General features: G+C 48.9%; 1 protein-coding gene across 3 annotated transcripts in view; it reads right to left on the reverse strand.

Annotated features, from left to right (window-relative positions):
- Positions 1-5,483: 5,483 nt before the first annotated feature.
- Positions 5,484-22,922, reverse strand: part of GATAD2B (GATA zinc finger domain containing 2B) — an 85,953-nt gene continuing 68,514 nt past the window's right edge. For all 3 annotated transcript variants that reach the window (XM_086693183.1, XM_086693184.1, XM_086693182.1), the window contains exons 2-11: positions 18,448-18,783; positions 13,033-13,162; positions 10,893-11,024; positions 10,457-10,588; positions 9,915-10,085; positions 9,094-9,409; positions 7,921-8,123; positions 6,947-7,057; positions 6,684-6,801; positions 5,484-6,021 (exon numbers count right to left, since the gene is read on the reverse strand). In XM_086693183.1, coding sequence (XP_086549309.1) covers positions 5,888-6,021; positions 6,684-6,801; positions 6,947-7,057; positions 7,921-8,123; positions 9,094-9,409; positions 9,915-10,085; positions 10,457-10,588; positions 10,893-11,024; positions 13,033-13,162; positions 18,448-18,782 — 1,782 coding nt within the window. In that variant the 5' untranslated portion in view covers position 18,783 and the 3' untranslated portion in view covers positions 5,484-5,887. The remainder of the gene's footprint in view (positions 6,022-6,683; positions 6,802-6,946; positions 7,058-7,920; positions 8,124-9,093; positions 9,410-9,914; positions 10,086-10,456; positions 10,589-10,892; positions 11,025-13,032; positions 13,163-18,447; positions 18,784-22,922) is intronic.

Raw genomic sequence — 22,922 nt, forward strand, 5'->3', positions numbered from 1 at the left:
AGGAAACAACATCCTGTCCCCTGGGTGGACCCGATCTAAGTGCGTTGTTGGAAATAATGAAAATGGACAAAATAAATTAGGACCCGGTTCATGTTCTGGGTCGTAAGGAACACTTGGGGGAGCAGGGTGAGGTGGCAGGAGGGTTCCGGTGTCTCCGGGTGCTGCACGCAGACTGAGGGCCAGCAGGGCAGAGCGAGCTGTGGCTCCAAGGCTGCCGTCTCTAGAAGCCTCGTGTCACAGTAGAGACCAGAGTGGTTATGATGGGAGGGGAGGCCAGGACAGCTGGGGGCCCAGCCTCTGCTCAGTGCTGCCTCCTTCCCTACGCTCTTGACCCGAAATGGGAGGTCAGTGGCCTCCAGAGCTCGGGCTCCATGTAAGGGTGGAGGAACAAGAACACACAGTGGGCACAGGCTCTCAAGAACCATCGTGGTGGACAGAAGGGGCATGACCCGAAGCTGCCCCGTAGCCGCAGGGAGCACAGGCGACAGCTCGTCTTCCGATCGCCCCTAAATGGACCAAAGCACGAGGCACAGGAAAGTTTAGAAACCATTCCTTTCTTTATTAAACATAGCTTGCAAGTGATAAATATTACAAAGTTTTTTTTCTTTTAATCCTTTCTCCAAAAATTAGCTTATTATTTGAATCTGTTGCTGCTGAAGTACTCAGCAGCATCTGAAACGGATGGGAGTGTATTTGCCTTTTTGAAAACCAGTTTCTGTTGGTCTTAGTTTTTTCATTTTAATTTCCAAACACAATGCAGAAAATCAGAATGAGGTTAAAAAAAAAAAAAAAAAAAAGGAAACTTAGAGCCTGTGCAAAAGGGTCCTGCCCCCCAACCCCCATTCAGAGAGGCCGGTCCCGCCCCAGCCCCGCCCCCCACCCCACCCCCACGCTGCCCGACCTTCAGGCCTCACTCACCGTCCCAGACCCTCTCCAGGCTTCCTGGGGTGGGGGTGGGGGGTAGGGTGGGGGAAAGGGGGGCCTCGAATGTGGGAGCCCAAGACCAGGCTGTGGGGAGCCGCCTGCAAGGGCTCAGATGAGGTCTGAGGGAGGGAGACGAGAAGAAGTGGGTACATCTGAGCTCGGCCACGCCGCCGTCACCCTGCGGCTCACCAAGAATGCAGGTGGCCAGACCAGAAGCCTGGGCACCACTGCCCCCAGCACCCCGGAGGCCCGAGGGCAAAGCGGCCACAGCTCTGCTGACACCTCGACCTCACTCTGCTGCCCTTCCCGAAACCAAAGTAATGGCGGGGCCGGGCCGGGCCACGCACGCAGCCACCGCAGCACTTAGGTGCCCTCCCTGCATCTGCGGCCCCACCACACTCCCCACCTCCAGCTGTGGTCTTGCAGGTGAGGAAAGAAGCATGAAACGGAATCTTACACTTCGTGGCCAGGTGATCTCCCCTGTCGCTTCACAGACAAGAAAACAGAGACCCAGAAAATGAACCCTCCCGAAGGGCACATAGCAAGTTAGTGGGAAAGCCTGGGGCAGGACCCCAGGTCACTGCCACCCCACCCTGTGTGCTGTGGCTCTCCACTCTCGACAGCACGGACCGGGAACCCCAGCTTTCACAGTGGCCCAGCCTCACCCCCGTGACGAAGCCTGAAAACCACGTGTAGATGCACGTGATACATGAGGCTTTTCTTGGGGTGACTTTGCTGAGACCCTATCACCCCTGGTCATCTACGCTCCAGGTGGGGTGGGGGAAATCCCTTGCATAAGAAAGCTTGACACTGAATTTTGTTATATAGGTATATTGTATATATGCTGATGCAGTCAGAGGAAAAAAACAGTGCAAATACAATTACAATTCATAAGAATACTTGGTTTCAATGCCCCCGGGAGCTGCCCCGCTCCCCGGCTGCCCCCCAGCCCCCAGCACCTCCCCGCAGTATCCGCCGAATGCTGGGGGCGGGGGGGGGGGGGGGGGGGGTGGCGGGCGGCTTAGGGTCGGGGGTGGGCTCTGCCAAGGCAGTGCTGGTGACCCGGAGGGGCTACTCCAGGGCGGGGGGCAAGGCACAAATCTCGGGGTGGGTGGTGGGGGAGGTGGCGTCTCTCGGGAGGGATGGGGTGGGGGCAGCTGCCAGTCTCCGCGTGCTGGGCCCGGCCCACTCCCCGCCCCGGCCTCCACAGCCCTGCCTCCCTACCCCCGCCCCTTCCCCAGAAACCCTTTTGCACACGGATCATACACAAACGGGCACATTACAAAACGACGTAACACAGTTTCACAATATCCATGGCGAGGGCTTTTTTTTCTCTTTTTCAGTTTTTTTTTTTTTCTACACAATGTACAATTCCTTTTAAATGGATCAAGAAATAGCTTATATACACGAATGAGTCCTTGTTATAACATCTCGGCAGCAAGTATCATAAGCTAATGAAAGTCTTGTTGGAGGGCAGGGGAGCCTGGGGCTGGGTGGGTGGGGTGTGGAGAGAAGGGTTATGCCTTCTGCAGGGGTCTGGGGGAAGGAGTGGTTGGGGAAAGGAACGAAAGTAAAATACCAAGAAGCGTCTTTACAAAGCAGTTCTATAGCTAATTCCTTTTAAAGGGGGAAAGGAAAGGTAACCAAAGCAGGAAAACATTTATCTTTGTGTCTTAAAAAAAATTGTCTACCATACATACATCCAAAAATGTGGAAAAAATACTTATTCCAGGGATGGAGAAAGTCCAGATGCTGTGGTCAAATGACAAAAATAGCAAATAAAAATTAAAAAAAAAAAAAATCTACAAATGAGGAGGACCCCTGTCCCTCAGCCTTACCCCCCCCCCCCAACCCCCACCGCTCATCTACCCGTTTCAGGCGTCTAGGGAGGAAGCCACCGGCCACAAGCGACTACTTTCAGAGCCTCTGGATGCGGGGGGGGGGGGGATGGGGGGTGGGGGGGGGAGCCAGGCAGAGCCAGCGGGGGCCCTCGCTCTAGCCATCCCCCTGAGCTTCAGAGCACTGGGGTGGAGGACCGCTCTGAACAGGGGGTCGCCTTTCTTCCTATCTTTAGGCACGAGGGTTAGTGTGTATGGGCTCAGCCTGGGGATGGACAGCAACAAGAGACTGGGAGGGACACAAGGTGATCAGTGATGAAAAACTCAAGAAGTAAGGAAGACAGGACAGGGCAGGAGCAAGAGGAGGTGAAAGGCTGGTACTTCACCATGATTAAGGAAAACTCACCCCCATCGCTAATCCCAGGGAAGGGTATGGAAATGGGGAGAAGTGAGAAATCAAACACCAGCGACTGAGCAAAGGGTCACGGAGCTAAACTAGTCATTGAGCAGCCTCTATGTGACTGAGCCTGAGGGGAGAAACTGGGAAGGCTCCCGCTCTGCCCACCCCCAGCCCACCCCCAGCATCCCCCCCCCCCCCCCCCCCCCCCCCCGCTGCCACCGCCTCAGCACCCCGCCAGGCACTAGCCAGGCACTAGGCTGGGTGTTCCCCATGGCTCCCAGCTCCCCGCCTCGTCTACACTTCCTACTTCCAAACCCCATCACAGGTGGCCTGGCTCCCAGGGAGGAGACTCAGCTCAGGGCAGGGATGGCCCCCAACCAGACGGTATTGCACATTCTCTGTTCCTTACTTTTAATCTCAACTGACAAACTTGGGCACCTGGTACCTCCGAGCTGGGGGAGGGGAGACATGACAGAAATGGCACTTTGTCATGGCGGGTGGGGCGGAAGAGGCTAGACAGACATGCCACAAGGCAAGGTGATTTGCAGGGAAAATTTAAAAAACAACAAAAAACAAAAAGAAAAAAAAATAATAAAAAAGCTTCCAATTTCGTGGAAGAGAGAAAAGCAAAACCAAACGATTTATCCAGTGCTTTCAAAGCACAGAGGGCAAAGATGTAAGAATATATCTTTATATATATACGTATATATATATATATAATTTTAAAATAACCCCAGACCCAGTTTCATAATCCCCCCTCTCCCCCACTTACAGTCAGGGGCACCACAGGCCCCAGAAAAATACTCCAAACAGCCCATCACTATCTGTTACTAGCATCTAGCTTCAGATCACTTCACCACTGGGGGAGCCCAGACACAGACTGTATCTCTGCTCCTTTATTAAGTGCTCAATGAATTTGGGGGAAGGGAGGAAAGAAAAAACCCAGGAAGGCCCGTAGGGCCAGTAGAGTAACCCACAGGGGCTCTGGGGTATGGGGAGGTGGGGACTGAGCCTGATTCCAGCTCCTTCTCCCCACCGACCCACAAACTTTATGGGCAAGATGTGCAGTTTGTGTGTGTGTTAATTTTAAAAGTGCCTTCTTACTTTAAAAACATTATTTAATTTTTTAAAATAAAAGTGGGGGAACTTTCCCAGGTGGCTTTCAAGGGCAAAATTCTAAACTCCTCTTCACACGTCTCTGCTCAGTGTATCCCTTTCCTGTACTCTAGCAGCTTCTAGAGCTGGAGAGGCAGGTGAGTGTTACGGGAGAGCAGAAACCCCTGCCTTTTAGGGGCTTCCTTTACCTCAGAGACAGCCTGGTCCCCCTCCTGCTTCCCCCACGGTGTGGGCAGATGGGGTGCTAACCTCTCTTATCCCCAGAACAGCAACATTGCACAATTCAGTTCATTCCCTACATTAGTAGCGCTCAAGAAAAAGCTGAAAACAACAAAAAAGGAAAATTAATAGATTTCTGGAGATGGGTTGGGGAGGGGGACACCACAACTACTTTTGCAGCCGAGACCCAGAGCTGGCTTTGACCAGAGTTGTGTGGCTCTGAGCAGTGGGTTCTGCACTCAGGACAGCAGACCAGGGCAGGACTCCAAGCTGGTGAGGCCTCCCTGTTCCCTCCTCCCGGCTGGAGGGTGGGACAGACAGATGGGGTCTCACCTGCTGGGAGAGAAAGCCCTTCTCTCTTCCCTTCTCTGTCTCACTCAGTATGTCCCGCCCAGCTCCCAGGACACCAGCTAACTCAGGCTGGGAACAGCTACGCCTCCCAGATTATAGACGGGACTTGGGGACTGAGTTTACCAGGAGCAGATCAGGATTAAAAAGGTGGGGGTGGGGGGGGATTTTACAAAGAAAGTAAGGTGAAATAATTTTGGGCTAGTTGACCTGGAATAGACCTCTATCTCCACTGGGACCAGGAGAGCATCCAGGAGGCCAACACCAGCCTCCGTCCTCCTTGGCTCAGCACTATACTTGTCCCCATGTCCCTCTCCCCTTTCTCTGTGGGTCAATTCCGTGGTGGTTACATTTTAAAGCTTCTCCCTCCAGGCTCATTCCCCTCATTCTTAGAGCCCAACTTCAGTACAAAACACCACCTCCCAGACTGTCCAGCCCAGAGACACCAAGGGCTGATGTCCTCCCTATCTGATGCCATCACCTTGCCCCACCCCCAGGTTAAGTGCATTAAAAACTTCTGCCCCCAACGTTGCCAGTCATATCTGCTTGGGGACCCCCTGCAATGCTCCTGTCATTTATCTGAATGTCATCTGTGTTTACAAAAAAGAAAAAAAAAAAAGAAGAGAAAAAGAAAAATATTGAGAAAATAAAAAGGTTTAACCGTCCACTGAACAAAGGGGAGGACACACAACATCATTAAAAATGATAATAATTAGAGCATAAAAACTTTAGAAACACACGTCAGAGGGCTTAGATTTCTCTCTCCCCAGGACCTCACTCTGACCTCACCCGAGGTGAAGAGCACCTCACTGTGAAAGAAAACCGGAGAGAAGACAAGAGCGGCAGAATCGCAGCAGTGAGAGAGGGGTGGCGGGCAGGGCAGGCGCGTTTTCCTGTTGATTTCTAGGTTTGTCTTCTGTTTTCTGTTTTGTTTTCCGTGTATGGTAGGCACCAGTACAGGCACTGCATGCGACGGAAGTTGGGGGCAATGGGAGAGGAGGGGTAAAGGGTTCAAGGCTGGGGCAGTGCACGTGGACAGGCGTTATTTCTGCCCGCTGATGGACTGCGCTATAGACCGGGGAGGGATCATGTCTAAAAGGTACTCCCGCTGTCTGTCTGCCAAACTGGGAGCTTTGTGTCCTCCGATGCCGGTGTTCAAGTATGCAATGTTGACACCTGGACCCAGGAGACAAAAGCGGGAGTGGGGGGGAGGGGTGGAGGGGCAGGCGTTAGAAGAGGAAGCAGCATCTTCTTGACTGCACGACCCGGTGACCGTCCCAGGTATGACCTGGGAGGACCCGGGGGCGTGGACTTGGGAGGTGGGGCGGGGGCACCAGAGGTTGTGTGCATCTGTCCAGACTTAGGTAAGTGTTATGTCAGCAGCCAACTGCCCCTCGGCACCCCACGTTTAGGGAAAGGGGTCCTCTCGAAACTTCAGTCCTACCAGGAACAGAACAAACACGGTCTTGACGGGATGGGAGAGTCAGAGAAACAGAGGAGAGTAATGAAGACACAGGGATGCACTCATGGAATACGCTTTGGATTTCTGTGAAGCAGCAGCCCTCCACCATTCCAACAGGGTGGGGACAGCTGACCCTGCTCTTGTCGTCGGGGTCAGTGACCACACACCCACCAACGGGGCCACCAGACAGTGAACAGACAAGGGCAGGGACTGTGCTGTTTTCACCACCAGAACCCTATTGCGCTGTGCTCTGCATGGACCATGAAGTTAGCAAACATGCTAAATAACCAGAGTGAAGGGAGAAAGGCCTAAAGAAAGCACAGAAGCGGAAGAGCGGCCTGCTAGCCTGAAGGCCCCTCCCATCACTGTTTCTTACCTGGCATCCCAAGGAGGCCACCAGGCACAGACAGCTGGGGCGCCTGCGCGAAGTTGGAGAGCATGGAACGGGCAGATGTGGGTATGCCGCGCTGGAGGCCGCTCTGGGGCTGTGGAGCCTGTGACGGGGAGCAGACAGTGGGTCACTAGGTGGCCGCGATGGAAGGGGTGGGGTGGGGGGGTAGGGGTCCAGGAAGAAGGACTTCCCAGCATAGGCGGACACGCTGGGATCCACGGCTGGCAAACCACCCCAGACGGCCTCACCTGCCGAAGCGTATGATGTCTCATGATGGTCTCTTGTTTACTGACACTGGACACGGCCGGAGCCGCAGTGGGGGAAAGGGCTGCCTGCTGCTGTAGTCGCTGTTCGATTTCCTGTCGGGAGTCAGCAGGTCAACTTGGCAGGACAGCACCCAATTTCCTACCCAGGAAACCTAGGCCTCCTCCTATTTCTACTGCTGCCGACGCGACAAGTAGGAGGGATATGGAGAAGGCAAGTTGGGGCTCTGGGCACAAAGAGCTAGCCCTGCTTTGCTGATTAAGGGGTTCGTCTGTCCAGGAAAAGCTGGCGCTCAGATGCCGGCAGGAGACGCCTGGGTGGTGGCAACCAGCTGACGGACGTGACGGTGAGCAGTTTATGGAGGTTTTATTTTTGACTCCTGTCTACCTGTTTTCCAGAAGGTCCCTGGACGCCACCCAAAGGGGTCTGATGGGTGGTGGGGTGGAAGCAGGATTGAGGGGAAGGATCCAAGCTTCCCAACACATCTTCCCCTCGCCCAGACCGCAGGGCACGCCCGCTCCCTCCTTGCCGTTCCTCTTCGCCGGGCCACATTACAGTCCACTCTCTCCTGGGTCGTTCCCTTGTCAGATATGGACTGCAGAGAATTCGGTCTCTCTGAGAGATTTCCAGTACAAATATAATCCCTCCCACAAAAATCCATTTGTTTGAGGAGGACAAGAAGTTGAGGGATTTCTTCGGCCGCCACCAGGGAAAGCCACGTGTCTGCCTCCTGTCTGTCCCCACCCTGGACCACACTGTCATTCATGCTCTTGCCCCACCAGAGACAGTCACATGGAGATCAGCAGACAGATCGGTATGGGGAGGAACAGGGAACCCGGGCCTCCAGGCCGTCAGGACTGTGGGGATCGCACAGACAAATCCTCTAAAAACTAGAAGGAGCTACCTTTTGGGAAAACCCAACCTGAGTAGGTGGTTGGGGAGACATCAGGATTCTTACCTGTTCCTGCTGTAGGGCTTTAACAAAAGCATTTTTCAGCCGGTTGGTGTGTTCGGCCTTTAGAGCCTTCTTCTGGTTGGAGGTCATACACTGCTCACACAGAATCTTACCATTCTTCTCTTGCTTCCAGTGAGGGGTGAAATCTGTGCGGCACTGGGCGCAAACAAAGGGTTCGACCCGCAGGAGTGAGGCACAGCTTTTGCCTAGATGCCAACAGAGAGAGCAATCAGGGCCTTCGCATCTCCCCATCTCCCGATTCTCTTCACCAAATGAATTTTTCAGGAGGTTATTCTGCTGAATTCAGAAAGAGACTCTACAAGAAGAGTACTCTGCAGTTTATAAAATAACTTTTATTTCATTCGACGGTAACATCACTTTAGGGAATTCAGACGGTACCGTCCCCACTTACAGAGGAGGACACGAAGAAACAGAGCTCCTGAGGGCAAAGCTGAGACAAGAACCCGGGTTTGCGGACTTTTAGTACAGCAAGAAGGAAGCGTGCTAACTCACAGGGCGGCAGACTCCACCTGGGTCCGCGACACAGGCTCCTTAGCACGTTTTGACCTCAGACCGCACTGCCACATTTACACCATTTAGTTACCAGTGTCCGAATTAGACCCGTTTAGAGTCAATGCTGAGCCCTTCAGGCACTTTCCTCCACCGTCAGGTGTTCCCCTAAGTCCACAGATCTGGAAACTCAGGCTTAATAACTTCTGTTAGTGTCAATGCTTCACAGTCTGGGTCAGCTCTGGTTCACAGCTTCCACGTGGTCACGGTCACCTACTCAGTCAGTACACCTACTTTCCCACCTGTAAGTCCTCAAGTGGCAGGGACTGAACGTTAACAACGCAGCGCAATGCCACACAAGCGCTGACGTTACACGCTAAGTGTTCTAGTCACCAAATTGTGTATACATCGTGCTGGGCACCACTGAAAAGGACCAAACGATATCCTGCCAAAAATATACACGATCTACAAAATACAATACAAATGTTAAGCCTAAGATATACAGACATACAAAAGGCATTTCCGAGTAACGAACAGGAGGTGGTCTGACAACAGTAAGAACAGGTTACTTGACGTCACACAGCGCCCTGGGATACGCGGCCCAGGTCAATCAGGCTCGGCAACCTCCTGTGTAGATAAAAGACTGACCACAAAAAACAGCCTCACCTTGGCTGTCGATGACACTCTGTACGACTTCTTCCAAGCCCACCATGTAGATGAACTCGCTATTGGCCGCGCTAGGCAGGAAGTGAAGCAGGGGAGCAGGAGGTTTAGGCGGCGGAATCTCCAGGAGGGTCTTTTCCAGCTGTTTGCGAAGAGCCAGTTTGGCGGCAGCCTGGGAGTTGGCGGCATCGGTCATGGCGCTGGGGCTCGGCAGGGGTGAGGACACCCTGTTCACAGTCCCCGGCTGCATGTGGGAGGCGAGGTTCATATAGATGGCAGAGGATGTTGTGCGCTGGCAGGGAACAGAAGAACTCGACTGCTGGAATGGAGGGGGCACAGGGTCAGTGGCGGGGTGCGGGGGAAGGACGAATTCTTGCTTCAGTGGCAGAAAACACTACCTGAGCCGAGTTGGGACAACTTAGCTTTCCCAAAACTCAGAAAAAAGGACGAGGTGTCCAACCTCAATGAAGAAGAACTCCAGCACACGGGAAAGGAGAACGACAGAAGCTAGGAGGCGGAGGAACACAAGCATGGGGGATGCTCTCTGGCCCACATCCTCAGGCCTCTTCTTCCCCTGACCCCCGCTGCTTTCCTCCAGGCGGGTGTGAGCCTGCTGCCGCTCTGCCATACAGCCTCCCTTCTCCGCTCCTACCCCAGGGAGGCCCTCCAGCTTCCACCCTGGGCACTACGATCGATACAAGCTCTACCGCAATTACCCTGGCTGTCCTAGAGCTTCTCTATGTCCCAAACCGTACGGTCTGTGGTCCTTTCAACAGGGAAAGCAAAGAAAAGACTTCTCTGGTTCCATATTAGGACTTTCTCACCGGTTGGTAATTGATGGCAGGATTCATGTTGGGTGTTGTGGTGCGTACAAGGCCAGGCTTAGGTGGGCCCCGTTGACCCTGTAGCTGGGCTGGGTTTGGTGCAATAACACGTTGGGACATCAACATATGTGGGAGGGTGGTACTGGTCGCGGAGCGGATGACACTGTGACCCTGAGGGGGAAGAAGAAGAAAAGAAGCAGTCATAGGTGGTAAAACGCTCCACCAACATGCTAGAGAGAGAACACTGCCTGTAACACACAGCTGAGTGGAAAAACAGAAACACAGCGAGACTCGGGAATTCTGTCTACTCCTAGACGAGAAGGGACTAAGCTAGAAACCTCCAGAGAAGAAAAACCACGGTGGGAAGAGGAGGATTACTTGTCCCACTGTGCCACCCAGTAACACACAGCCGGTCAGCGAGGAGGGACCAACGGGACTGTGTACAGCACCAGCACCTCTACCACGGCCAGGTTCTTCTACGATCGTCACAGAAGTCCCAAACCAGAGCTGGGATACACGGGGCCCCAAGGCAGGTTACGCACCTGTAATGTTCTCAGACTCTGTGGTTCCACCCCTTGGGCCCCAGGCCGGGAGGGAAGCTTGGACAGGCCCTGCTGTCCCCCATGCGCAGGAGATGGCTGCACGATGGACGCCGCGTTCTGCACAACCGGGGTCTGGGGGAGAGAAGACAGAATGAAGAAACAGAGGCAGAAGTCTAGTACACTCCTGGACCTTAAAAATCCCCAGTGTGAAGCTTCTGTTGACCAGAAGGAAAACCGAGAAAAATGGAATCAGGGTTTTCTTGATTAGGGCCTACAATTAAAAAAAAAAAAAAAGAAAGAAAAGAAAGAAAAAATAAATCACTCTTCTTAGAAACTAAAAAGCACGGAACTGGACAAGAATGGGCCACCCAGTTGAACCTACCTGGGTGAGGCCACTGTCAGACCCAGCCCCTTACTTCCAGGGCGCAGTCAGTACCTTCTGGACTACGTTCTCCTTCTGGAGCTGGCTCTGCCTCAGCTTCTTCAGCAGCACCAGCCGGGCTTCTTCCAATCGCAGCTCATCCCTCAGCTGCTTGATGAGCTGCTGCCGCTCCTCAATGCCTTTCCCCTAAGGAAACACGAGGTCCCTCAGCTACGGGAGCAGGCACCCAGAGTCCCCCTTCCTGCGAGATGGTCTCTTCTTCCAGGGCTGAGCTCTGGATCTTGCACACGAAGCAGAAGTAGTAATGGGGATTACTGTCTCTGTGTCCCTGGATCTAGCTCAGGGCTAGGGATTCAGCAGGTGCTCAGAAGATGCTTACAGAACATAAATGCTAATCAACCAGATTCCTGGCAAAATAGAAGACGGGGCAAAGGGAGATGCAAAGGGAACTGTTCTTGAAAACACTGTTTCCAGGGGTGCCTGGGGGGCTCAGGCGGTTAAGCATTGACTTCAGCTCTGGTCATGACCTCATGGTCTGTGAGTTCAAGCCCCCCGTTGGGCTCTGTGCTGACAGCTCGGAGCCTGGAGCCCGCTTCGGATTCTGTGTCTCCCTCTCTCTTTGCCCCTCCCCTGCTCACGCTCTGTCTGTCTCTCTCAAAAATAAATAAAACATAAAAAATTTTTAAACACTGTTTCTAGAACTTATTAAGCCAAGTTTCTTCTAGATATACATAAAAACTTAGGAGTTTCTCCACATCATGAGAACCAGGGTACAGTGGTTCCAGCCAAGAGTTTATTTCTGTGACTTACTGAGTTTTCACTTTCCAAAGATAAATTATACTGAATATGCTTTGTCACACTATCTTCTTCACTTGATTCTCATAATGCCCTCTAAAAGGGCATGCCCTCAGGGCACCTGGCTGGTGGCTCAGTCAGTGGAACCCAAGACTTTTAATCTTAGGGTTGTGGGTTTGAGCCCCATGTTGGGTGTAGAGATTACTTAAAAATAAAATACATATATATTTATATATATATATTTTTTATATACTATATATATAGTATATATATATATACTACATATATACTATATATATGTATAGTATATATATATATATATAAAAGTAAAATATATATATTTTAACGTTTATGCATTCATTTTTGAGAGAGAGAGAGAGAGCGAGCATTCGTGGGGGAGGGGCAGAGAGAGAGAAAGAGAATCCCAAGCAGGCTCTGCACCACCAGTGCAGAGCCTGACACGGGCTCAAACCCATGAACTGTGAGATCATGACCTGAGCTGAAGTCGGATGCTTAACTGATTGAGCTACTCAGGCACCCCAAAAATATAATCTTGAAAAAAAAATAGTAGCACCTAAGTGGCTCAGTGAGTTGAGCACCTGACTCTTGATTTAGGCTCCAATCATGACCCCAGGGTTCTGAGATGAAACCCCACATCAGGCTCTGCACTGGTTGTGCAGCCTGCTTAAGACTCTCTCTCCCTCTGTCCCTCCCCTGTGCACGTGCTCTCTTTCAAAAAAACAAACAAAAAACAGTAAAAAGTAAATAAATAAAATGCCCTTGAAGCTGAGAATTATTTATAAAAAGTTTCATCAACAGGTTATTTATTTAAGAAAAAATTTATTTTTGAGAGAAAGAGAGACAAAATGTGAGCAGGGGAGGGGCAGAGAGAGAGGGAGACACAGAATCTGAAGCAGGCTCCAGGCTCCAAGTTGTAAGCACAGAGCCTGACATGGGGCTCGAACTCACAGACTGCGAGATCATGACCTGAGCTGAAGTCGGACGCTTAACTGACTGAGCCACCCAGGTGCCCCTGTGGGTAGTTATTTAGATTCAAAAGGTAAACTATAGGGGCACCTGGGTGGCTCAGTCGATCAAGTATCTGACTCTTGATTTCAGCTTAAGTCATAATCTCATGGTTCATGGGTTCGAGCCCCGTGTCGGGCTGTACCCTGGCAGCATGGAGTTTGCTTGGGATTTTTTCTCTCTCCTTCTCTCTCTGCAACTCCCCTGCTTGCTCACACTCTCTCGCTCTCAAAAATACATAAACTTAAATTATTAAGATGGTAAATTTAAAAAAAGTAAATTATAAAAAAAACAGAACTGGGTCTCTTAGGGAACTAAACAGGAGCAAAAATGAAGAAAGAAATCATTTTATCTTTCTTCTCTCTTTTTTTACCTTGAACATCTCTAGGTTGGCTGCTTTGAGTCTTTCTTCCATTCGGGAGCTGGAGCGGGGACTGGAAGCCTCATTATCAGATAAAACAATGATGTCTGGGGAGGGAGTCAGCCTCCCACGGTCTGGCTCACTAGATAAGAAAAGAAAAAATTAAGGTATTTCAACAATTAAGAAAACTTCTTCTGCACGCTGAACAAAGAAATCCAAGGGAACTTAGGTCTGTCTCCGTTCACTCAGGAGATTCAAATCTTAGGACACAGATGACACCAAGATGTGAGTGGTGACAAATCCTCAGCAAGTGTGCTCTCCATCTGAATTCCTTGTGCAGGGACCACATCTGAATTCCTTGTGCAGGGACCAGACACATGGTGACTGGCTTCAGAAATGGGAGTGAGAGGTGAGTGTTCTTATCACGTCCATTGGAATCAAGACTCTAAACGCTTCCCCTGTATCTCACTTCCCTTTGGGGTGTCTCATTAGTCATGCAGAGGCTCAAGCAGGGAACGGCCAGCCTGGCGGAGGAAGAAGGGCAAGGGCAGAGCTTAGGTACGGAACGCCCGCTGCTGTGGAGGCAGCTCGGTCCGCCCTGCGCCGCGCGGCCCTGGCTGCCTGAGGGTTGACAGAGAGGAGCTTACAGGACGACCCCAGCGGCAGCCCAAGTTAAGACACAAGAAGGCGCTGTGCCAGCGGCCTGAGGGGAAGGACCGGGCCAAGTCTACAGCTCCTGGCAGACCGGAACTCCTAAACCGCATCCCTGGAACCTGCATCCACTTACCAGATTCGTACTCAGCATCTTCCCTCAAAAATAAAACTCTCCAGAAACGACTTTGAAATCTTAAATCCTCCTCACCGGCTCCCCTGTATTTCAGTTCTCACTTATTAGACAATTGTGGTTTTGGTCTTTTGGAGCTAGTTACAAGCATCATACTTATTTCTCTGAGATGATAAAAATGGCACTCCCTAAAAGCTGGATGGCCAGAATTCTGGAAATTCTGAATGCCTCAGGTTCCCAAACCAATGACCACATCTTTTAACTCTCTGATTTCTTAAAAACAAAAAACAAAACAAAAATTAATGTTTATTTATTTTTCAGAGAGACAGAGACACAGTGCAAGCTGGGGAGGGGCAGAGAGAGAAACACAGAATGTGAAGCAGGCTCCAGGCTCTGGGCTGTCAGCACACAGCCTGACATGGGTCTTGAACTCACGAACCGTGAGATCATGACCCGTGCTGGATTAACCGACTGAGTCACCCAGGTACCCCCTAACTCTGATTTTTTTTTTTTTTAATTTTTTTTTTCAACGTTTATTTATTTTTGGGACAGAGAGAGACAGAGCATGAACAGGCGAGGGGCAGAGAGAGAGGGAGACACAGAATCGGAAACAGGCTCCAGGCTCTGAGCCATCAGCCCAGAGCCCGACGCGGGGCTCGAACTCATGGACCGTGAGATCGTGATCTGGTTGAAGTCGGACGCTTAACCGACTGCGCCACCCAGGCGCCCCATGATTTCTTAACTCAAAGATATCTTCCCAGACCCTACTTCCTTGAGTTCTTCAGTACAGTTAGGAATACACAGACTTAAAAGCAATGTGTTTTAGTTCTTACTTAAACATGAAACCCAAATCCTTAACACCCACAGACCTTTAGTCCTGAGAGCCTTTCTACCATTTCTCTGGGTCTCTTGTCTCAGCTGCTGTTGGGACATGGATGCCCAGGGGCTTTGAACAAAACACCCTGGATAGTTGGGTTAGGCATTCAATTTCTCAACTGGGCTGAATTACTAAAATCAACCAAATTTGGGGCATCTGGAAGGCTCAGTTGGTTGAGCATCTGACTTGATCTCAGATCGGGTCATGATCCCAGGGTCATGGGACCAAGCTCCTTGTTGGGTTCTGCTCCAAACTAAGCACGGAGCCTGCTTGGGATTCTCTCTCTCCCCCTCTGCCCTTCTCCCCCGCTCACACGCTCTCTAAAAAAAAAAAAAAAAAAAAAAAAAAAAAAGTAAAATAAACCAAATTTAGCTGAGAACATAAAACAGAGGCACAGAATGACACACACGACTGTCTTGGAAACCATTAGGTTTGTCTAGATTGCTCTACAAGCACTGGTCCCAGGCAGCTGAGCGTGTGGGGTCACAGAAAAAGAAGCCACTAGAGGGAGAAGAGCCTTTCTTTCCCTAACCCCACAATGCTGGAGTAATGGTCAAGCTGACCTGAATTCATTTTCTGGTGATTTTCTCATTTCTACATTCCTTCATTCTTGCCCCCGCCCCCCCCCCCCCCCCCCCCATCCCTGACACCAACATGGGTGAATGATTTTGAGAGCTGGTAGATTTCTACTTTCACTTGGTTCTCCAATGTTTATTCACACCAACAGTCCCAATCTCCTTCCATTCTGTTCAGGGCTGGATACACGCATCAAGACTATCTCGAAGCTAAGGGACTCCACCTTGCTCAAATGAGTGCCTCCTGCTGCTTCGGGGTGGCTCAGCAACAAGACAGGCAGAGCCATTCCTGGATGGAGGCTGTGGAAATGAGCGGCATTTGCTGGGAAGTTGTCTCTGAGAACAACCCTGAGATTGTACTCCTGGATGTGATCAGACCCACATCAGGTGCAGCACAGGCCAGGTGAGGCCCAGGTTTTGTCCCATTCTTCAAGTTTTTTGTTTTTTTACTTGTGACCTGGGATTCTGGTCTCATTTATTAAACTTTCCAGGAACAGAAATGATTTTTCCACTTTCCCAAACATGTATGTGATTTACATCATTTGACGTTCTTAAGTATGAAACTCCAGCCATCGGAGAGAGATTACTAAAAGCCTGACTTGTTGCTGACGTCACTCACGACTCAGACTGGCAGGTTCCCAAAAGCTGTGTACCTCCTGATCCTCCTTCTGGTAGTAAAAACAACTAAATAGAAAGAAAACTGCTGTGTTTTTCTAGCATTCCAAAACATAAGCAAACGCTGGTTTCACATACACCTGATTTCACATAGTTTGTAACCTGTCCAACTGATGACGATTATGATATGGCTATCACTGATACCACGGGCTCTTCATTATTTCTGCTTTTAAATTCTCTCCTTTTGTCCATATCAAAGAAACTGTTGCTCTCCTTGTTGAACAATCTATCAATCCCATTCATTCTTAGAAAAAGGTTGGGGCTAAGTAGAAATAACTGTCAGTGTATCTGGGGAAAGGGAAGAAGAGTGACAGAGGCCAGTAGGGCCTAGTTTTCCATGTAGAATGGGGATCTAGATTGTTTACATCAACCCCCTTTTCCTGGAGACCATTATTATTATTTTTTAATTATTATTTTTTTAATGCTTATTTATTTTTGACAGAGAGAGAGAGAGAGAGAGAGAGAGACAGAGCATGAGTGGGGGAGGGACAGAGAGAGAGAGAGAGAGAGAGAGAGAGAGAGAGAGAGAGAGACAGACAGACAGATCCGAAGCAGGCTCCGGGCTCCGAGCTGTCAGTACAGAGCCCGACGCGGGGCTCGAACCTACAGACCGCGAGATCATGACCTGAGCCGAAGTCGGACACTCAACCAACTGAGCCACCCAGGAGCCCCTCCTGGAGACCATTAAAAATAGCTCCCAGTTTCCAGAGGCTCAAGTTTCAAAGCTCATTCCTCTAAAATAAAATTAAATGCAATGGTAGGGTTTTCAAGGTAGTCTGACTTTTTAATACAGACTTTATTTATTTGGTACAATACCAGTAATAGCACTAGTGAGATCTCACCAAAATGTGTGACAGTGCTTCTATGAAAAATGCACTTTCAGGGCCAATTTGGGATGTGAGGAATCCGTCCAACATTTCTCCTCTTCCTCCTCCCCATTCAAGTAGGATCAGTTACTTGCTCCAGAGCGGGGAGGGTAGTTATGGGGCAAGTGGGTTGCTCAGGGGCATGATCTCATTCATCTGCTTTCTTTTTTTTCCCCCCAAAGGATCTAAGGATTTATCTACTTTCATAATATTCAGCTCACACTACATATAGCTTCCAAGCTGAGGATTTTTCTCCTATTTTATGGCCAATAGGGAATTTATCTAAAGTTTCCTAAAGGTTTTAAATGCTATTACCAAGAATAATGTCCCCTCACTGGGTGTGGCTTAAAAAAATAATCCTGGGATAGTACTTATAAGTGTACATTAGAAGCTAGAGAAAGTGGGGGCGCCTGGGTGGTTCAGTCAGTTAAGCGTCAGACTCTTGATCTCAGCTCAGGTCTTAATGTTTATTTTTGAGAGAGACAGAAAGCACGAGTCAGGGAGGGGCAGAGACAAAGAGGAAGAGAGAGAATCCCAAGCAGGCTCTGAGCTGTCAGCACAGAGCCTGATGTGGGGCTCGAACACATGAACTGTGAGATTATGACATAAGCCAAAGTCGGGACGCTTAACTGACTGAGCCACCCAGGCGCCCCTCAGCTCAGGTCTTGATCTCAGGGTCATGAGTTCAAGCCCCGTGTTGGGCTCTGCATTGGGCATGAAGCCTGCTTACATAAAAAAAGGAAAAAACAAACAAAAAATCTGGAGAAAAGAAACGCAGGTAAGGCTGTAACTGTTCCCTCCTCCTTCAGTCCTAAGACAAATTCAGCAGGGTCAGCAGGAGGGCAAGTGGACACTAAAGATTACTTCCCATGCCCTATCAGCTGTATCCGAACAATTAACAAACTGAATGTTCTCAAAGCGAAGGTGGTCTCACTGTGACTCACTGGCTCGGAAGTCGTGAGTCTTCTCACGACGGACGACTGGCTCAGCCAGTACCTCTTCTTAACACGTGCTCCACTGTTTCAAGTACTCAACCTTGACAGATGCCCGAGAGAAGCCCCGTGAAGATGTGTGCGTGTGAGAGCGGGCGCACAGGAGTTGAGCGTGTGAACCACGATGAACGCTTATGCGTGCGTGGAGCCCACGGAGGGCGGTACACACACAAAGCAAGAACGGAGAGAACTGCCACATGAAGACGACTGCCCTGTTCACACAAGAAAAGCCAGCCCCATGCTTCTGGATGTACTAGAAGCTGGGACTCCAGAACAAACATTCTAAACCTCTCAGGATGGTCTGAAGAAAAGACTGAGGCCCTCCTAAAATGGCTGTAAGATCAGAGTGGAGCGCGTGTTACCTCACTTCCCACTGGCATTATCAGCTTTATGGTGCCTCCTTCATCCAGAGATGACCACTTTATCTTAAGGGCACAAGCTATAGGATTCTCTGTATACTAAGGAAATACATGAGGCACCGAGTTTCATCTAGAAATGAGAGGAATTTACGGTCAAGCCAGATGGCACACATACACTTTCTCTCAAGGAGGTTTAGGATGAAAAACACCTCCTCTCATTGGAATTCTTTCCTTTTCCACTCCATTTCCATTGTTTATGAGAAGACCCTATTGCCGGAGGCAGCCGACCTGAGCCATACCTCCGCCTGGCACTCATATCCACAGGCTCATCGCTGATGTTTTCTTTGCCTGGCCTTCCAGCAGTCCTGGTGTCGCCGTGAGGCCTGAGATTCCCATTGAGTTTCTCTTCATAGCCCTTGACACCACTGCCATCCTGTTTGGTGGGCAACTCATGTGGCACATCGAGATTCGCCAGATCCTTCCGTTTGAGCAGCGCCAGCATCTTCAGGCGTTCCATGGCCTCGTGCCCCTCCATTTTGAGTCGCTTAGCCAGGACATCGTCTCGCTCATCTGCCGGGTCCAAGCTCCGCTTCAACAGGTTCAGGCGAAGAGCATCTTCTGTCATTCTATCCATCCTGTGGGAAGGAAAATACAAGTGAGATCGGAACACAATCCCTTAAACAGTCCGTAAAGAAAGAGGATGGGTGAGGTCACGATCTCACGGTCCGTGAGTTTGAGCCCCGCGTCAGGCTCTGGACTGATGGCTCGGAGCCTGTTTCCGATTCTGTGTCTCCCTCTCTCTCTGCCCCTCCCCCGTTCATGCTCTGTCTCTCTCTGTCCCAAAAATAAATAAAAAACGTTGAAAAAAAAAATTTAAAAAAAAAAAAAAAAAAAAAAAGAAAGAGGATGGGTGGTAAAGGTATTCGGAAGAATCACAAGAGCGCCTGGCTGGCTGAGTCGGTAGAGCATGTGACTCTGGATCTAGGGCTGTGAGTTTGAGCCCCACGTAGTGTCGATCTTACCAAAAAAGAATCGTTACATGGAAGTTCAAAGATCACTGAGCTAGGGGCGCCTGGGTGGCTCAGTCGGTTGAGCGTCCGACCTCGGCTCGGGTTATGATCTCAACAGGTCACGAGTTTGAGCCCCGCGTCGGGCTGGGTGCTGACGGCTCAGAGCCTGGAGCCTGCTTCGGGTTCTGTCTCCCTCTCTGTCTGCTCCTTCCCTGCTCACACTCTACCTCTCTAAAAATTAAATAAAACCATTAAAAAAAATTAAAAACAACAAAAAAAATCACTGAGGTAAATATCAACACTCCATTTTCCCAGAACACCTGTATTAAAGGAGATTTCTCCACTCAACTTCAGCAGTGGAAAGTAAGCCTCAAGTGTTTTCTAGTTGTTGAGGTCCTGACTATATCACCGCTCTACTCACCTGGATGGTCTATTAAGAGCCTACATCTCTCAGAAAATAAACATTCTTTTGTGACTGCTTTGCGGTGCCTGTATGCTCAAACCATCCGCACTGGTTTTACCTCTCACACCAAATTCTTCTCCTGGAAAAGACCTCTTTCATGGACAGGGAAGTTCCTCGGGCCACTCAGGCATATCTTTCATTGGCTTATCTTATTGGAGACAAAAGAGAAAGCTGAACGAAACAAAGAGCGTTTAACGGGCGGGCGGCCTCAACTGTCTGCAAGCAGCAAGAATCAGAAGGGCCTACAGTTACCCGCCTCAAGGCTATACAGATAGAGTCAGTATCTTAAGATACCTGGCATTAATGAAAGATTCAGGTGTTTAGGCTGATAGGAGGGAATACTTTCTCTATTTATGCAGCTTAAAGGCAAGAAAATTATCATTTTCCCTTCTCACTTTGATTTTTTTCACTAACAAAATCTAAATACAGAACTTCTTCCACACTTTAAAATCCAGGGCTGTTTTCCTGGTAGGAAATAGCAACGAGGCACTGGAAAGAAAATTTTTTGAGTCTAGAAACATAGGCTCAAACTGCTAATTACATTTATAAGATCAAATATTTAATAAGTTACTTTACCTCCCTAAATCTCAATCTTATCTGTAAAAGTGGGTACTTAGAAGGTGCTCAACAAAATTTAACTGTTTTTTTTTTTTTTTTAAGTTTTATTTTTATTTGAGACAGAGACACACAGCAAGCAGGGGAGGGACAGAGAGAGAGGGAGACGAATCCCAAGCAGGCTCTGAACTGCCAGCAGAGCCTGACGTGGGGCTTGAAGATACCCCATGAAGATGCTCAACAAAATTTAATTTCTATGCCCTAGGGATATGACCTCCTCTATACTTGAAGATACGACATGAGGCCCAATGACTCACAGACTTAAGTAGCAGGACAGAGAAGACTATAAATGTTAACTGGTGCTCTTGAAAAGAAAAATATGTATGTGCTTGAGGCATCTTCCTTTTTTTTTAATTTTTTTTTCTTTTAACATTTATTTATTATTGAGAGACAGAGCATGAGCATGGGAGGGGCAGAGAGAGGGGGAGACACAGAATCTGAAGCAGGCTCCAGGCTCTGAGCCGCCTGCACAAAGCTGGACGCGGGGCCCGAACCTACAAACCGTGAGATCACAACCTGAGCCGAAGTCCGATGCCTAACCGACTGAGCCACCCATGCGCCCTCTGAAGCGTCTTCCTTCTTGCAGTGAGGAGTAAAATAAGAGCTATTTGATCCTTTTCTGGGTATGACAAAAAAAAAAAAAAAGAAGAGTAGCCAATAAAAGAGTATTCAACAAAAGGAAACAGACATTTTGGAGATCAGAAAAAAAAAATCAGAAGCTAGATCTCTGAGTTTTTCGGTAACGTTTCTTAATTCTCTCTTAAAAAAATCGTTTTTTAATGTTTATTTATTTTTGGGACAGCGACAGAGCGCAAGCAGGTAAGGGCAGAGAGAGAGGGAGACACAGAATCCGAAGCAGGCTCCGGGCTCCGAGCTGTCAGCACGGAGCCCAACGTGGGGCTCAAACAGTGCGATCATGACCTGAATCAAAAGTAGGACACTTAACCGACTGAGCCACCCAGGCGCCCCTAATTCTTTTTAAAAGCTCAGGCTTATTGAGACATCATAATTCACACATCACATAATCCACCTTTTTAAAGTGCATACTTCAGTGGTTTTGATTCAGAGTTGTGTAACCACTGCCACAATCAATATTAGAACATTTTTATCATCTCCCCCCTAGAAAACCCATATCCATTAACAGTCTCTCTGCCCCCAACTAATTTACTTTTTGTTCCTAATTTGCCTGTTTTGGACTTTTCGTATAAATGAAGTCATACAATATATGATCTTTTGTGACTGGCTTCCTTCATTGAGCATCATGTTTTTAAGGTTCATTCGTGTTTGAAGCCTGTGTTTGTACTTGGTATCTTTTCACGGCCAAATGATAATCTACTTGTTTATCCACTTATCAGTTGGTGGACATTTGATTTTCCCCCCTTTTTGCTATTATGAACAAAGCTGCTGTGAACTTTTGTGTACAAGTTTTCGTGTGAACGTGTTTTCAGTTCTCTTGGGTGTACACTTAGGAATGAACTGTTGGGCCCTGTGGCAGCTCTTTGTTCAACATTAAGAAGCGTTAGGCTGCTTTCCAAAGCAGCAGCACCATTCTGTGTCACTGCCAGCAGCGTGGGGGGGAGGGTTCCAACTTCTCCATATCCTCTTTGTTCTAACAGCTTCAGACAGACATGTTATAGAACATACAGACATTGTGTAGCTACAGGTCCCCCTAAAGATCTGTGTTATTTCTTTTTTGGTTTAATGTTTATTATTTAGAGAAAGAGAGAGATGTTTATTTAGTGAGTGCATGTGTCTGCTCACAAGCAGGGGAGGGGCAGAGAGAGAGGGAGAGAAAGAATCCCAAGCAGGCTCCACGCTGCCGCTGCAGAGCCCGACTTGGGGCTTGATCCCAGGAACTGTGAGATCATGACCTGAACTGAAATCAAGAGTCCGGTGCTTAACCGAATGAGCCACCCAGGCACCCCATGGTATGTGTTATTTCTAAAGTGGTATACCTCTGAAAAATACCCCCAGGTGGAAACTGGAAAGCTCAGTACTACAGAACAGCAAGACTTAGGCTCTAACTCCACAGTAACAGTGTTCCAGGTAACTTGATGGACACCTCATATTGAGAGCACCACTAAGAATCTCATGGGGAGTTGTAGGTGGGAAAAGTCTGTTACTCAACTGATCATACACCTAGATGCAAAAAATACTCCAGAAAAGCACACAGCAAGATATACAAATGCAAATTAATATGGTACTGTGTTCTAAGTTTTGAGACAAATTGTATTTGGGAGCATTGAAATCAGAAGACAAAGCAACAAAACTCGATAACCTAGAGTTGAATGGAGTTTGGGAAGGCATCATTATCCTGGCTTCTCGAACGGTTATACAAACAGTTGAATACTGCTCAGGTAATTCCCTTTTATCATACTCTAATGAAATAAATGGATATACTGAAAGTTGGAAGAAACCAGAACCAGATATTTGATTGTCCAAGGTAATTAATCTTTCCCAAGAGATCGTTTGAGAACTCTGACCAAATTTTCCTTGCCCATTCTTGACTTTACTGATCTTATTGTAAGCTCCAACTTTATGTGTTCATAGCTGGGCCTGTCTCAAAATCCAATGAAACATGGATGAATCTTGAAAACATCATGCAAAGTGAAGTAAGCCAAATACAGACGGACAGATATTTTATGGTTCCACTTATATAAGGTACCTAGAATAGGCAAATTCAGAG

This window comes from Puma concolor, chromosome E4 (assembly GCF_028749965.1).
Source record: "Puma concolor isolate L17-30 chromosome E4, mPumCon1.1.hap2, whole genome shotgun sequence".
NCBI lineage: Eukaryota > Metazoa > Chordata > Mammalia > Carnivora > Felidae > Puma > Puma concolor.